The sequence below is a fragment of the Mytilus trossulus genome, chromosome 8 (assembly GCF_036588685.1).
Source record: "Mytilus trossulus isolate FHL-02 chromosome 8, PNRI_Mtr1.1.1.hap1, whole genome shotgun sequence".
Lineage (NCBI taxonomy): Eukaryota > Metazoa > Mollusca > Bivalvia > Mytilida > Mytilidae > Mytilus > Mytilus trossulus.
The window spans coordinates 15,728,684-15,746,338 of NC_086380.1; the positions used below are offsets into that span (position 1 = coordinate 15,728,684).

The 17,655-nt window shown below is 32.6% G+C and overlaps 2 protein-coding genes across 4 annotated transcripts; one reads left to right on the plus strand and one right to left on the minus strand.

Moving 5' to 3' along the window:
- Positions 1–442: 442 nt before the first annotated feature.
- Positions 443–2,174, minus strand: LOC134680599 (uncharacterized). Of its 2 annotated transcripts, none has more exons than XM_063539701.1 (2): positions 2,072–2,174; positions 443–1,571 (listed from the first exon to the last, which is right to left on the minus strand). In XM_063539701.1, the coding sequence occupies exon 2, from the start codon at positions 1,538–1,540 to the stop codon at positions 635–637; it is 906 nt and encodes a 301-aa protein (XP_063395771.1). In that variant the 5' UTR covers positions 1,541–1,571; positions 2,072–2,174; the 3' UTR covers positions 443–634. The 2 variants fall into 2 exon arrangements, with proteins under 2 accessions (XP_063395771.1, XP_063395772.1); XM_063539702.1 differs by having other exon boundaries at positions 2,083–2,116.
- A 46-nt stretch (positions 2,175–2,220) lies between these two features.
- On the plus strand, positions 2,221–17,435 carry LOC134680597 (hillarin-like). Of its 2 annotated transcripts, none has more exons than XM_063539699.1 (7): positions 2,221–2,628; positions 10,571–10,840; positions 11,387–11,755; positions 12,390–12,521; positions 13,393–13,475; positions 14,055–14,201; positions 15,475–17,435. In XM_063539699.1, the coding sequence occupies exons 1-7, from the start codon at positions 2,221–2,223 to the stop codon at positions 16,826–16,828; spliced, it is 2,763 nt and encodes a 920-aa protein (XP_063395769.1). In that variant the 3' UTR covers positions 16,829–17,435. The 2 variants fall into 2 exon arrangements, with proteins under 2 accessions (XP_063395769.1, XP_063395770.1); XM_063539700.1 differs by lacking the exon at positions 2,221–2,628 and adding an exon at positions 10,393–10,452.
- The last annotated feature ends 220 nt before the right edge of the window (positions 17,436–17,655 follow it).

Genomic DNA, 17,655 nt, shown 5'->3' on the forward strand with positions numbered 1-17,655 from the left:
CCATTAATATAAATAGAATTCTGGTATTTTTTATTTTCTCTTTAACGTATGAAGTTTTCGAATGACACCTCTGTAGGAATTGCTACTCCTATATTATTTTCTTCTTAAATTTTAATAAAACTGTTACCCAATAGTTATTAGTGTCTATTGCTCTTCGCTTTAGATCCTAAACCAACTTTAATATGTTTGTATCGTCGGCAAATAAAAAGGTTTTTAAACTAACCACTTCTGATAAAACGTTTATATACAAAACACACGGTATGGACCTAGTTCAGAGACTTGAGGCATTCCAGGAAGGAAATTAATAGAAATGAGTAAATTCACTTTGCATCATGATACAACGCAATTTATTCTGTTTTGTCGTGTTTCGTTTAGTATAAAGTCTAACTGCACAAGTGTGTCGGTACTATTGGAAATTTTCTATAAAAAAAAAAAAAATAGCTGCCACATATATCATTTATAAATTAACTAATAAATTTTGAAAATGATAAACGCAACAAAATACTAAAATTTAGCATGTGATGACAAAAAGTTCGATCCAGCTACAGCCAACATTCTTTGTTTTCAGCTATAACTATCATACACTTTCATGTCGAAAATCAAATACTATGTGTAGTTCCAGTTTTTGTCACATTTATTTCTCACAACCTTTAATAGCTTCAAGTACGGTTGGAATCGATGGTCTATCGCTCGAAGTTTGGCTGCAATACAAAAAGGTGACATCTCCATTTTTATTAATAATGAAATCGCCTCCCATCTGAATTGCATCGTCATGGATGTTTTCGTAAGGTTTTGGTAGTGGTATACCCTGTGTCATCTTCTCTGCATAATATACCATACTGCCAACTCCCCAAACTTTTGCAACTGACCTTGGAAGACCAAACGCTAAATAAATTCGTCTTTCAGTATCCAAAAGCATCGGGAAACTCGACTTTGTTTCTTCTAACCACTTTTCCGCACCTTCTATTAGTCCAAATGAAATCAGAATTACTGACCCGTTTGCTTTTGTAATGTCATCCATGGCTCTTTCGAGTTGTGCAACGTGATTTCGTCACGGTAATCACGCGAAATGTCTTAGTAGAACAAGAACAATGTGCTTTCCGCCTGCTAAGAACTGTTCTATGGATGTAGATTGTCCAGAGCGTGCATCCACCAGCTCAGTATCAACTGGTGCTTTATCTCCTATACTCAATACTTTTCCATCAGACAAAGCCCCCATTCTTTGATCAAGGTCTTTTAGTATAGAATCCCATTCCACCTCTGTGTCAACTAATTCATCGTGCAAGTCTCTAACATCTGAATGTCTAAAATATTTTCTGATCAATCGTTCAAATTCCTCCTTGGTTTTGACATCGTGCTTTTGGAATATATTTTTGTAAACAAACGCAAGACTAAACAATTTCTTTATTTTGTCATCTACGAATACTGAGAAACCATTCTCCTCTCTCAAAATTTTCCTACTATATTTAATCAACTGCTCTTCTTCATCAAGTAGTTCTTTAAGAGAAGACACTATTCCCGCAACGACTTCGTCTGCCATTACTTTGTTTACATGATTGCCACGCCCCCTTCTGAAACGGAAGATAGAAAATATACAAAGTAAAGGTTGAAAACTGTTTCCGGACATTTTTAAGTTTCATAGCTGCCAACTTATTTTATACTAGTTAACATCTTATTTTTAAACATTATATGAAATTGATATACTTTAATAGTGTTAATTTACTGAATACTTATACATGTAGGAAAATTTTAATATAATTATATTACAATCTGGCCAAGGATTCATATAAATTCTTCATCTGACCCCTTAGAAGAGGAGACCATGTCCTTGTTCGTCATAGCAGAGATAAAAGTATACTCCTCTTTGCATACATATTTGAGTCACATTTGAATTCCACAGTCTATAAACTTACTCGTGTAAGCTTTTATTCCGAAAATTAAGTTATGCAATAGAAAAAAAGCTTTTATCAAAGCATTTGTATACAAACTATTACATCATTTGTAACTTCTGTTCTATTATCGATTCATAATTGTATTGTTGTAAACACATTAATGATTAATTATGTTTTACCTGACTATTACATTTATAGATTGTTTTCCCCTACTGCTAGTTACCGGGCCACACAGGTATGACAGTTTAAGGTCAGATTACCTGTACAATTTTATATATCAACATTGTGGTATTTCACGTAAACAAAATGGATGTTATGAACACATGAAATGTCTGGGGATATGGATGTTCCAGTGAAAATAGACGTTCAGGAAGGCCGAGGAGAGGATGGATCGTACAAATATTCCTTTACGTATGAAAGAGCGACATTGTATGAATTCAGATTTGAACGAAAACCAAATCCCGACCCAAAGGACCCTTGCTTTCGGTGCTACCGCAGGGTTCGAACATCAGATCAAGTCAATGTTGGTGTTTTATTCCATAAACAATGTTTTCGGTGTCGGATATGTGGACTTCCGTTGACAATGCAGACATTCCACAGAAACGATGCGAATGGGACTTCAGACAAAGAAGTTTATTGCAAATCTCATGTGGGTAAACTTTTGGACCAGGTCCGATATGAGAGACAACCATTAGACATAGAGAATGCTTTGCCGTCCACGGGATATGTTATACAGGTATACATGACAATCTTTTAATGTACGACTTTCTTTTTATGTATGTTGTGGTTATAATAAATCACAGAAAACGCTAAGTTTGACGAAAAACAAACCAGGTACGAATTGTCTGGTCTGTGTTGACTATATAACACAGAATAGAAGAGGAGTTGGATATAGAACTAATACATAGTACATGTATCTATCAGTCCCAGGTTGGCTGAAAAATAACAGAGCATATGATAGATCATATGTGGTTGTATAATTTTCTTGTGGTTTAAGGTTTTTGTAAATTCAGGCATTTTAAATTATAATTATAAGATTGTACAAATGTATTGAAGCCATCTTGAGTTCATATGAAACTAGAACGGGACTACGTATGATCATCCTGGCCTACCCCAGCTGACGCATAATATATATCCGTGTTCATTCATGACTCAAGTCTTTGATACTCATATAAAACACACCTAATGCAAACTAATCAATAAAAGGTATTTACTATTCATGACTTAATGTTGATATAAATAAATTGTGTTGAAATATGCTTCACTGCTTAAAATAGAGATAAGGCTCCTAAAACGTCGCCATAATTTTCTTCTAAAATCAGCGCGTTGCAGTTTACATTTAAACCATCTGTGAAATCGATTTAAACTGCTATATCTATATTTTAGTTATTTAAATTAAAAGTAGTCAGTCACTTTAATATTTATTACATATAATATATAACAATAATCTCTAACGGATTTCAATTTCACAAGATAACACATGTATCAGTGTTTTGCCTTACAGGTAGATTTAATTTGACTGATGAAAACCTTTGCATTTTATTGTTTTTAATTTGAATAAATGTAAGTTTATATGATCTGGTTTTGAGTACACCCTATTACCGACTGTCACTGCAGTAGAGTACATCCTATTTCCGACTATCACTGCAATAGAGTACACCTTATTACCAACTATCACTGAAATAGAGTACACCTTATTACCGACTATCACTGCAATAGAGTACACCCTATTACCGACTATCACTGCAATAGAGTACATACTACTACCGACTATCTCTGCAATAGAGTACACCCTATTACCGACTATCACTGCAATAGAGTACACCTTATTACCGACTATCTCTACAATAGAGTACACCCTATTACCGACTATTACTGCAATAGAGTACATCCTATCTCTGACTATCACTGCAATAGAGTACATCCTATCTCTGACTATCACTGCAATAGAGTACATTCTATTACCGACTATCACTGCAATAGAGTACACTCTATTACCGACTATCACTGCAATAGAGTACATTCTTTTACCGACTATCACTGCAATAGAGTACATTCTATTACCAACTATCACTGCAATAGAGTACATCCTATTACCGACTATCACTGCAATAGAATACATTCTATTACCGACTATCACTGCAATAGAGTACATTCTATTACCGACTATCACTGCAATAGAGTACACCCTATTACCGACTATCACTGTAATAGAGTACATTCTATTACCAACTATCACTGCAATAGAGTATATCCTATTACCGACTATCACTGCAATAGAATACATTCTATTACCGACTATCACTGCAATAGAGTGCATTCTATTACCGACTATCACTGCAATAGAGTACACCCTATTACCGACTATCACTGCAATAGAGTACACCCTATTACCGACTATCACTGCAATAGAGTACATTCTATTACCGACTGTCACTGCAATAGAGTACATTCTATTACCGACTATCACTGCAATAGAGTACATCCTATTACCGACTATCACTGCAATAGAGTACACCTTATTACCGACTATCACTGCAATAGAGTGCAGTAGGATCTTTGTACCCTACTGCACCTGTAGTACCGACAATTATTAATAGTGCGTTTTGAAGAGAAAAACCTCAATTAACAATAAAATAATGGATTTAAAGACATAAACTAGTGAAGAAACTTATATTTCCTGTAATTTCCTCAAATTCTTTAAGACTGGATAATACTGAAAAAGTTACAAGTTGCTGGAAATACAAGATATGATACGGCTTGTACATTATAGTTTAACGTTTGTTCGGAATTCCCGATATATAGGTGGATAGGTGGTTACGTTTCCTTGATTTTAAATGTTTTGACAAGTACAAATAAAATAAACTGCAACAACAAATTCGATATAGCAAAGGGTTAATGTTTTAAATGTGTGTAATACCATTATGAAAAAGAGAAAAGTTTAAATATGAACCAGGTTTCATCCACGATTTTCGACAAAAGGAAATGTCTGTACCAATTCAGTAATATGAAAGTTGTTTTCTATTCGTTTGATGTGTTTGAGCTTTTGATTTTGCCATTTGATAAGGTACTTTTCAATTTGAAATTCCCTGGAGTTTGATATTTTTGTTATTTTAATTTTTGCCAAGAACGCACTGTCTTAAAGACGCCAACTCGGTTCTGACCCACGTACAAAGCCAGTGTTTCATTTTTGGTGTTTTGAGTAAAAAAAAGTAACATAATGTTCAAATCATATTGAAATGTATGTTAAATATTTATTGAAAATACATATATTAGCCATTCACAAATGTATGAAAAGGAAGTTGTTATTAATATGAAATATATTAAATTATTTGAATCGCTCGTTCATTAATGTCTAAACAATTTGACATGAGTGTCAAATAAAATGTATCGTTTACTCTTTGCTTTCATCTATCAGCTTCCAGATATATGATCAAGTCACGTGTTTGACACATGGTCAACTGCTCGGAGTCCTTTGTCTTTATTCACCAGGTACCACCGGATACATTGTCGCTTGACAGTACTGAAAGTCTATCCAGAAGATTCGTCATTCTGACAGACAATATTAACGTTTATATCCGTAGACTTGTCAACTATAAACAATTTATTTCGTATACAAAATGAATACGATTCATCGGAATTGTCATTAAATTGAAACATTTCTCCAATATTACATCTTGATCCACAAAACTCAATTTGACAGTGAGGTATTAACGGGATTGATGCCTTTTATCGACTCATTTCCCATGACATGGGAGATTTGTTGATGTAGAACGCAACAGGTCCTCGCTCTATAAATCACTGAAATTAAGTTTAAATCTCAAAACAGATTTCCTTACCACATTGAACAAATTGGATTTTGAATCTACAAACGAAACTATTCATTAATATCATGCTGGAAGTACTACTATATCAATTCCAGAAACACAATTTCAGGTTCTTAATTTTAAAGAGTACGTTTTGTCATAGGATTTTGCAATAGCTATTCAGGTCCACCAAGAACTCATGTATTATTATTCTACTGTTCAAATCATATTTATATTTATTTTATTTTATTGGTGACTGCTACTTCTCTGTTTGGTTGTCATTTGATTGGTTCTTGTCATACAAGAACACTGACAGGACTGGGGACACTCTATATGTCTTTCGTTTATTTATGTTTTTGGGGAAAAACTGTCTCGTTGACATATAGTCGACTTTTCCCTCATATACATATACAAAGTATTTGTGTTCGTTATATACCTTGTACCTTCTCAAATATAACTGATAAAAATGGTCATTTTGAAAAGTTTAAATGCAATTAAAATGTATGTTGACGGCATCATAAAATCGTCACCTTAAAGTGTTTCTATTTTAAGGATTTTCCGCTGTCTACGACATGCAGTATTAAAAACAAAAAAAACAAAGAATACACAGTGAAACTTACATGTTACACCACATTCTTTAATTTTGAAAGAATTCCATTTATTTAAAGTTAAAAAAAATACGCATAGCACAGTACATGCAGAAAGCTAGAACTAAGGGGAATTGTAAAAGGATTTTAAAATCTATTGTTCTTTTACGATTTAAAAATTTGAAAAGATTTTTTTTAAAAATATTTTTGATTTACAAAATAACAAAAAAAAGAACGCATACATACACGGATGGAAATGAATATATAATTTATTGTTTTTGTTAACAATTTACACATTTTAATGTGTTTTAACATTTATGGTTTAAAATATACGAAGTTTTAACATACCATAAGTACGAATGACTTGGAAAAGAAAATTTGGTGGTGATAGTTTGATTGTTGCTTTTTTTAACGTCCAGTTTCAACTTCTTCATGCATGTCTACGACGAGAAGAGGATAAATTAGAAATGATAACTTAGATTCAGCAGAGGGAACTGTTGGGATAATCGACGGGTAACGTTTGCTTCTGATATAGATAGGGGATAAGAGCATTTAAGATAGGGGTAACATTGTGTTTTAAAATGGTCTCCTTCATGTGAAGGGAGAGCATGTTTTAATATTTTCCCTCCACATTCTGACCGAACGTGGCTGCGAATTAATAACTTGGAACAGCCAAAACGAACTCCTAACTTTGGCTCAAGTTATACTGTGGGAAAGTGGAAGACCAGAGATAAACAATGTTATACCCCAGTCAAGAAGCAAAGTAAATTATGCAGCGATTTATTAATTCGCTATAAGAAAACAGACCCTTTTATAGTTTGCACCTGTCCTAAGTCAGGAATATGATGTTCATAAGTTGTCGTTTGTTGATGTGGTTCATAAGTGGTTCTTGTTTCTAGTTTTTTTCCATATAGATTAGAACGTTGTTTTTCCCGTTTGAATGTTTTTACACTAATATTCTTTTGGGGCAATTCATATAGCTTGCTGTTCGATGTGAGCCAAGGTCCCGTGTTAAAATCCGTACCTTTCACCTATAATGGTTTAATTTATAAATTGTGACTTGGATGAAGAGTTGTCTCATTGGCTCTCATACCACATCTTCCATTGTCCTCTTAAATCAACCAGTCTTAATCTTAACTGTCCTCATGTCGAGATGTACATTGTAAAACCGTAATAAAAGCATTTCGGTTCATTATACATTATTATTTTGCTGTAAATACTTTCGTGACATCTCCTATAAACTACCCTCAACTTGTTTGAGATCAGTTGTTCGAGTAACTACTATACATAGAATAACTAGTAAAATAAAACTTATTGTGTTCGAGTAACTACTATACATAGGATAACTAGTAAAATAAAACTTATTGTGTTCGAGTAACTACTATACATAGGATAACTAGTCAAATAAAACTTATTGTGTTCGAGTAACTAATATACATAGGATAACTAGTAAAATAAAACTTATTGTGTTCGAGTTACTACTATACATAGGATAACTAGTAAAATAAAACTTATTGTGTTCGAGTAACTACTATACATAGGATAACTAGAAAAATAAAACTTATTGTGTTCGAGTAACTACTATACATAGGATAACTAGTCAAATAAAACTTATTGTGTTCGAGTAACTACTATACATAGGATAACTAGTAAAATAAAACTTATTGTGTTCGAGTAACTACTATACATAGGATAACTAGTAAAATAAAACTTATTGTGTTGTATTTACTACTATACATAGGATAACTAGTAAAATAAAACTTATTGTGTTCGAGTTACTACTATACATAGGATAACTAGTCAAATAAAACTTATTGTGTTCGAGTAACTACTATACATAGGATAACTAGTAAAATAAAACTTATTGTGTTCGAGTAACTTCTATACATAGGATAACTAGTAAAATAAAACTTATTGTGTTCGAGTAACTACTATACATAGGATAACTAGTAAAATAAAACTTATTGTGTTCGAGTAACTACTATACATAGGATAACTAGTAAAATAAAACTTATTGTGTTCGAGTAACTACTATACATAGGATAACTAGTAAAATAAAACTTATTGTGTTCGAGTAACTACTATACATAGGATAACTAGTAAAATAAAACTTATTGTGTTCGAGTAACTACTATACATAGGATAACTAGTAAAATAAAACTTATTGTGTTCGAGTAACTACTATACATAGGATAACTAGTAAAATAAAACTTATTGTGTTCGAGTAACTACTATACATAGGATAACTAGTAAAATAAAACTTATTGTGTTCGAGTAACTACTATACATAGGATAACTAGTAAAATAAAACTTATTGATGGAGACAAGCCCACAATCTCTAAACCTCCGAGCAAAAGGTGATTTGTAGATGTACTTTATATTAAAACTATCAGATGTTTGTGTTATGTCACAGTTTATGCATTGAACCCTTTTCCCCATAAAAATAACAAATAAAAGTAAGCACGTCCAATTTGTTTGAAATTTAAAAGGAGCTCTTTATGATATCTATAAATCAAGTCGCTGCTTTGCAGTGTTTGCCCTGAAACTCAGTGTTGGATGTCCTGTGTTCGACTAAGTCAAGTACGCGAGTAAACGAAAACAAAGTTAAGCTTTCAGTCAGAGTAGTGTCACTGTGTTTGGTTAGGGCAACATGTTTGATTGCTGCAGTATGAGCAAGCATATTATCGTTCATTATATATGTTGTGTACAAGTTGTAATGTTGTACACATTATAATTTGTGCAGATATTTTGTACAAGTTATCAGTGTTTTATGAACTGCTTAACTCAAATGGATGATTCAAGCACACAGTCTTTTGTTTCGCATATTTCTGACATATTTTCACAACTACATGATACAATCTAATACTGAACATTGATACAAAAAAAACATCATATGACAACAGAAAACCTTTTGACAAATTGTGGATATGAATATGGTATCAGGAGAAAAATAATAATAGTTGAATTAAAACCATTCAGGTAACCTCATTTCCAGTTGGATGACAAGTAGAATAGCACTGAATGTTAGTTTGAAGTATATAAATTTGAATTTAAAACATTTTAGAAGATAAAACTGTATCACCTGGTGCAAGAAAGTATGTGTCAAAAAACTTATGACTTGTGCAAAAACTTTATAATTTGTAAATACAATTTTGATAATTTGTACTAAAAATTTGTACGTACACATTTTTATAATTTGTACATACAATTGTTATAATTTTTTTTTTTTTAATTTGTACATTCATTTTTTACTTTGTACATATGTACTTACATATTGTACACACCATTATAAATAACATACATTATTTGTAATATTTGCCACTGAACGTGAAGCCGTCACAGATCAACCAGCGGCTGTGGTAGACTCCCATAATCACATAAATGCATTGTATTTCTTAATGTAATACGAGTAGCAATAGACCATATCATCTGATTACTCTACTGTTACCTTTTTACAGGTAACACACAGGTAAGATCGGCCATGTTTTATTATTGTTTACTAACTTATGATCTATAAATCTATAATTGTACACGCAGTCAATATATAATAAATTATCGTTTGTATTACTCAAGAGAATTAATAATCTGGATATCTAAACACGAATGCAAACAATTAACGAAAACTCGAAATCCATTGAACCAACGCGTCTATTTTGTCACTTTGACACACTTTTATAGTTATTTCTGATATTAATCATACACAAAAATGTGTTGGTTTTGAATGTACGACAATTTAATCGGATTATTTCATACAATACATCGAAGGTGTAACATTCCTTAAGTCGTTTTCAGAATACTAAGGGCCCATAAACGGACTAGCACAAATTTGTCTTCAATTTGCAAAAAAATATATTTCTTCCTTTTCCAAGTTCAAATGAGGCTCTTACATTTTTTAGTATTTCCCACAATTTGTTACAGTCTGGTCGTCTCTATCAACTTGTCAACTAACAATTAATTGTGTAAATTGCATGTTATAAATGTTGATGGTACCCCTTAAGGCAAATAGTTACAAGTAAGCTATGTAAATTGTTGAAAAGAAAATGATATAGCAAAAGTATGTAATTTAGATATTTAAATTATGTGAGAAAATTCAGTGAATTACTTGATAATTTTTATTTCCAAATGGTTCACTTCACGGAGATGATCGAAACTAGAAAAGCTGGCAAGGTTTGAATACCATAGTTTGTTATGTAGGAGAGTTTCTGTATATACATTGTCATAAACTCATTATTCTGTAAATTTCTTATTTTTCTGTCTTAACATTTCCAAATACTTATTTTCACAGCTACCAGGAGAAAATAACAAGAATCTTTCGAGAAGTTCTAGTCCCAAGCCAGTTCCGAGCCCTCGAAATAGCCCAAGGGTTAGTCCGAAGATAACAAGAGCTTCAACACCTAGAGGAAACCTCACAACAGACTCAAGCCTGGTCAGCGTTACACCTAGGAGTACCATGAATGATATATCAAGTTTCATGCAGACGCCTCATAGCTTGGACTATAGTACCATGTCAGCAACCAGCTATCTAAGACCAAAACCACCACTGCAAAGCTTTAGTGTAAGATTGATTTTTATATGTTTTCTTCTTTTATCGCCTTTGTCTTTAGAAATATATCAAATGTTCTTTGCAAGGCTTCTGTTACATCTTATAATACTTTCAAAAACGGTTTCATCGCTAGTTTTGCTGTTGGGTTTGTTTCTTGTATACGTTTCAGATAACTTCAATATTTTCTTACCACTGCAAAGTCGTGCTGTTCTAGTAGCAAGCTTTCAGTGACAATGTGTCCTTTTCTAAAAAAAACATATAGTATTTTCATTTATTTGGGACCACAATGATGTTTATAAAGACGATATGATGAAAAAGTGAAATATGTGTACATTAAGAACAAACGGAGAGATACCTTTTTGTTTCATTTTAGGACTACTAAATGTCCATAAATTATATTGCATTTGGTTATCGTGCAGGAATTAAGCTACGATAATACTGATGAGTTAACAAAATACTGTTTACATAGTTGAGAGTTTTGAAACGACCAATTATACCGACTTTCCTTTTCGTTGTTTTCTTTTTTTGTTGTTTATTTCATTTTTTCGTGAACTGTAGGATTTTGAAACCAGTGGTGTTTTCCAAGGCCAATTCATTTTGGAACAGAGACACAAAGAAGAGGAAGAAAGATTACAACGATTTTTATTGGAGGAGAGAGAAAAAGAAATGAGAAGATTGGATGAAACCATTGGTTACGAAAAAGAACGAGCAGCATCCGAGCTTCTGTCAAGTTTTGAGCAGATGTCTCTTTCCGGAAGTACTCCAAATTTAATGGCTGAGAGGGAAAGGATAGAGGATCACTTCAGACGTATGAGAGAAGAAAAACTGAAAACAATGATGGACAAAATATCAACAGAGGAGAAAACTAGAACAGCAAAGATGCTGGATCGTCATGGATTTGAAATGATGCTGTTGATTTCGGAGAAGGTACGTACATACTTGTATTTAAATTTATAAGACGGGATATATAATGAATGCAACCCTAACACAGCCAATTAACATGCTGCATAAAGTATAAAATAATAAATATATTAATAAAATTGAGAATGGAAATGGGGAATGTGTCAAAGAGACAACAACCCGACCACAGAAAAAAACAACAAAACAACAGCAGAAGGTCGCCAACAGGTCTTTAATGTAGTGAGAAATTCCCGCATCCGGAGGCGTCATTCAGCTGGCCCCCAAACAAATATATACTAGTTCAGTGATAATGAACGCCATACTAGTTTCCGAATTGTACACAAGAAACTAAAAGAAGTAAAACTATATGGTGAATATCTTACGTGTGTATTACATAGATTTAAATATAAGAGACAAAAAATTCAGATATACTAAGAAATATGTCAAAGGACATGTGCTGGTATTATCTGAATTGTTGACGAGAACCGTTGATTGATATTTTACAGTACCAACGTTATGTAGTGGACACATTTTATTCTGTCAAAGTATGAACATATTTTTATTGATTATCTATTATAGTTTACATTATTCAGTGTATACTACTACTCTTTTCTCTGCCAGAGTAATTCTAAGTAATTTTCATTTGATATTTGTTTAATAGGACAAGGAATTTGACAGAACAGCCATCTATGACCATTCAATGAAACCTGCAACAATGGCCCCAGAAACAAAGAAAGGAGAACTATATAAGTCACCAGAAGTTTTTGAACATTTTGATAAACGTGCTATAGAGGTAAAGCTCTTGAAACGATATTTAAATTCAACTAAAGTCAATTAAATTAATAACACTATAGAAAGATAAAGAAGATGCTGCTACCTTTAAGGTGGTATCCAACTAAAATTAATTTGGCTCGTTTAATTTTCATAAAATTTTGACAATCTATTTACTTTAACCCTTTCACAAAAAATAAACATTCCGTTGGTTTTCCCGTTTGAATAGTTTTACACTAGTAATTTTGGGGCCCTTTATAGCTTGTTGTTCAGTGTGAGCAAAGGCTCCGTGTTGAAGGCCGTACTTTAACCTATAATGGTTTACTTTTTAAATTGTTATTAGGATGGAGATTTGTCTCATTGGCACTCACACCACATCTTCCTATATCTATTTCAAAAATTTTGAACCAATCGTTTTGTCAGAAAAAATACACTGTTTATATAGCAGTTTGACAAACACCAATTTTGATAATTGAGAAGCTTAATATTCCCTTTAGAACACAACGTAATTAAAACGTTTAGCTGACTTTACAGAGTTATCTTCCTGTAGTGTTAGGTACCACCTTAAATAAATATTCTGATATTTGTGGTTGTTTCGCCAGATAGTATCGCGATCATAGTAATCAATACTCGTGTTGATTTGACATATCATTGATAAACTGATTGTTTATAAACTATTATTATAATGAATATTTTTCTACCATTGATTTCCATAGCCGTTTTGGCACAACTTTTCTGAAGTTTTGGCTGTTAATAATCTTGAACTTCGGATTTGAGTTGAACAGTTTCGGTTCGTTTGCATGTCACTGATGAGTCTTATTTAAACGAAATGCACGTTTGGTGTATATAATTATTAGCCTGACATCTTTGATGATTCTTTTCTTCGTTTGCAGTGTGCCAATCAGGACTACGGTTCCTTTACAGATCTGATCAAGGATTTAACACGTGAATGTGAAACTGAACTTGAAAAGGCTAGGTTGGTATATGAAATGATTTTTTAGAGCCCTGTGTTCAAAAAGAAAAACAACAGAGAATTTTTTTTATAACAAATAAACCAACGTGTTAACTTAACTCCAGAATTTATTAACCTAACTGAATGTTTTCACTAAACGAAGTATACACTTAGATACTATGGCTTCATTTATTTTCGTGGGTACCAATTTTTGTGAATAAAGGTTAACATACATGTTTGAGGATATTGAATTTCGGGGTTTTGACGAATTTTGCACACAAGCATTTGAAAACTTTGTTATTCGCTGAACGTTTAATTTCGTGGTTCATCGATGACAACGAATTATAATGAATCCCCATTATATAATGAAATACTGTGGTTTAATGATTTGTCGCATAACCAATTTGAGAATTCTGAAAATAGCAATACATATTAAACACGAATACTAGTATATAGTGAATGTTATGAGCGATAAACATAAATGAATTATTGCCGCAACCATCATTTAATAAATTATCAAAATGTACTTAATATATCAGCTAAACAAAAATCGTATATTTCTTCAGAACTGACTGTATTAAAACTGTATGGTTTTTTTCTCAGAGTTATATTTCGGTGGGTGATAGCCAAAGATCTGAGTAAACACAATGTAAATGAAATAATCAGACCAAATATGCAAGCCATGACATTACTAAAGGGAGTACGGAGTGGTAAAGAGACATACCATCAACTCTTTAAAAAACTGTGCAAGTAAGTTTAACAAGATTACTTTGAAATCAGATAAAATGAATCAAATGAGCAAAATAGTCCATAAGAGTTGTAGCATTGCAATATAATTTACATTGAGCTTTTGTACTGCTATAAACTTTTATCAAAAAAATGATCAGTAGAAAGGAGGAATTCTATACATATCAATCATACAACATGTAAAAAGGATATTTACATAAAAAATATAAACACAAGCACATATTAATAGTTTTAGAACATTTAAAGAAAACGCCAACACATATAAATCATGCAATTTACATTTCAAATTCATAGCTCATATTTTATAAAGCATTGAAAAATAAATGCATAAAATATCGGAAAAGTAGCCCTCCTGATGCACATAGAAAAATGAAGCATGTAAGAATTAGCAGTCAAAGGCCCAAATGTGACTTTGAGATGAAGAACTGCAATAAAAGTGCTGTTCCTTTGCCCTAGTGTGTCTTTGCTGTCCTTGTTCTGATATTGTTTCATAGATGGATACGCCATATCCTTTGTTTTTATATTAAAACCTAGCACATTACAACGATTATAAAGCTGTAAAACCCATCATTTTTTTAAGTGGACATTGTCAATATAAATAAATGCAACAGTAGCATACCGCTTTTCAATAGTCATAGATCGATAAAGCGAAAACAAATACAGGTCATGCACCAAACCGAGGTGAAAAATATCAGTGTTAAAAAGAAAACAACGGCATAACAGAAACAATTAGCTGCTACAAAACAAACATAGGAACAGACTATTTGGTAACAACTCCCATTCATATGAGCGAATGGGTTTTAATTTGAATAGTGAAAAATTGAATGGTTGCTGTTGAAACTTTATCTTAAAATCCTAAAGAGAGGGAATATATGAAAAATGTTACCAGGTAATTTGGTCAAGTCATATATTGGAGCAAAACGCATATTGAATCAAGAAAAATTATACAAAATTATTTCTGATTAATGTGCCAAACAGTGCATTGTTGTTCATCTTCTTTCTAGACTAAAGGGAAGGCTTTAAACAAAAAAAAACTTTCAGTAAGATCAAGGCGAGCAATAACAATATTTTGACAATCTATGTTGTCTGCATGCTATTTTAGCACAACATCTTATTCCCAAAGGTGACACTTCAAACGTTACTGAAATGCATAGGATGTTTAAGTGTTTCTCATGGGATGTTTAAGTGTTTTTAATCTTCGTGGTGTATCCTCCCAACAGTTTATACTTGTTTGAAAGTAATACATATTCTGTTACTTATTTTAGCCATTTATCAGTTTTGCAGGTCTGCATTGTGAAATTATTTTGGGATATTCCAAAGGTGCTGGTTACAAACCAGGAATGAAAATGGAAAGCGGGGCATTCAGGAATTCATGGACAGCGGTAGCAATCGATGGTAACTGGCGTTTTGTTAACTGCACGTGGGCGGCACGTCATGTGTCAGGACATAAAGATGACTTGCCCGAAATGTTCCACAAATATGACGAATTCTATTTTTTGACTGATCCAGAGGATTATATTTATCAACATTATCCAGATGATGCGTCATGGCAACTGTTAGACATACCACTTCCGTTTTCGGAATTTATTAATTTACCGGTTGTTAAATCTCCATTTTTTAATTACGGGTTAAAATTTTATTCAAACTATGGAGGAACGTTGACAACTGACACAGGAATGGTAGAAGTAAGAGTTGTGGCTCCGAAAATATTGGGTTTTGGATCTTTATTAGAGTCTTATGACAAATCTGTTGAATCGAGGTTACTTGAAGGTCGAATACTACTTCGTCATGTGAAAAACGAGGTAATATTTACTATCAACTTGCCAAGACGTGGACTATATTATTTTTCTATTTACACTGGTGATTATTGGCATTCAGAATGCCTAGAAAGTGCTTGTTCTTTTCTTGTAAACTGTACTCGTATCATAGGCGAACCTGCGCCTGCGTATCCTCCGGTTCCGTTTTATGGACCAACTCCAGTTATGGAGAATCTTAATATATCTTGTGAAAACCAAGTGGATCCACTGATTGTATCAAATGGACAGAATTTGGAGATAATATTTAAACTTGACAAGGAAAACAAAATAACCCACACTTTTCAGTTTTACGATACAAGTGATGAATCAGTAACCGACATTGATCGCTACGTGTTTCTTAGGTCAAGAACGGACACACATGCAACTTATATGATTCGATGTCCAAGGGATGGTTACTACATATTTTCACTCTATGCATCAAGTTCTGACAAGGAAGGTCAGACTTTAGATTGTGCATATCGTTATCTAATAATAAATCAGGAGGCTAACCCTACGGTGACTGTGTTCCCTAAAACCTACCATCGATGGCAGAGGTGCACACTCCACGAGCCAGTGTCAGGTGACTTGATGACGAACAAACGCTACATGTTTAGATTGGACGTTCCACAAGCAGTGGAAGTGTTCCTTGTAATAGGAGAACTTTGGTATCATTTAAAACGGAAGTTAGGATTTACTTGGGAAGGTAATATTAATACAGGGAAAACACGTGGAACAGCAAAAATATATGCTAGATTTACAGCCGAAAGAGATGCATCAATATTTGCTCATTTGTTGGACTTTGAACTTGTAGATGATGGTGAAACGGAAATATGATCTACTGTGGTTTTGCTTCTTGTTAATTAATTTCAACACGAATGTGCAATTTATTGATAGTTTTAATTGAGTTAATCAAATAAATTTAAAATGCCAAAAAAATGAAACTACTGATGTGTAGATTAAATGCTCATGAAAATTGTAACAAGAAGAACAAATTCAAACGAAGAGTTGAATAATTCATGCCAGTTTCCATACCCTTACAGAATTTGCAATGACGTTTTCGGTGAACTCGTTCAAAAATTTGGAAATATATGCATATTTATTTTGCATATAATTTTATAAATTACGCAATAAGTATAAGTATAATACTCCCAGATATTTATCTTTATAAAATCTTAATAATTGTTACAAGCCCACGCATGAACATTAAGAAATTTGAGTTTAATAATTTTTAAGCATTGCTAGCATGAATCAAATTATAACCTTCTGTTTAATAGAGACAAATAGTGCTATTTATAATCTTACAAAATATATACACCAAAATGCAATCATTTAATGCAGGATGTTGTCTAATATTGTTATTAAAATAACTGTGCTTAATTTATTAAATGGCAGCTTTGTTAATGTTGGTTATAATATTATGGAATTAAATTTATATGTAATATTTTTTGTTTGTATTTGATCAGCACAGACACCTGGCGTAATATGTATCGTTAACTGAAATAAAAGTAATAAAATGAAAGAATAAAACAATGAAACAATGAAAACTAGAGATATAGAAAAGTTTACATTTGGAAAGATGAAATCATCATATTTGTCATAGTAACTACTTTGGCGTCGTCCTTTTGTGTCAATAACAAGAAACAAATACATGAAGCAGACCT

Coding starts and splice junctions, on each gene's coding strand:
- LOC134680597 (XM_063539699.1), top strand. CDS start 2,221: ATGTCTGGGGATATGGATGTTCCAGTGAAAATAGACGTTCAGGAAGGC. Junction 12,522..13,392: donor TTGATAAACGTGCTATAGAG/GTAAAGCTCTTG, acceptor CTTCGTTTGCAG/TGTGCCAATCAGGACTACGG. Junction 14,202..15,474: donor CTCTTTAAAAAACTGTGCAA/GTAAGTTTAACA, acceptor GCCATTTATCAG/TTTTGCAGGTCTGCATTGTG.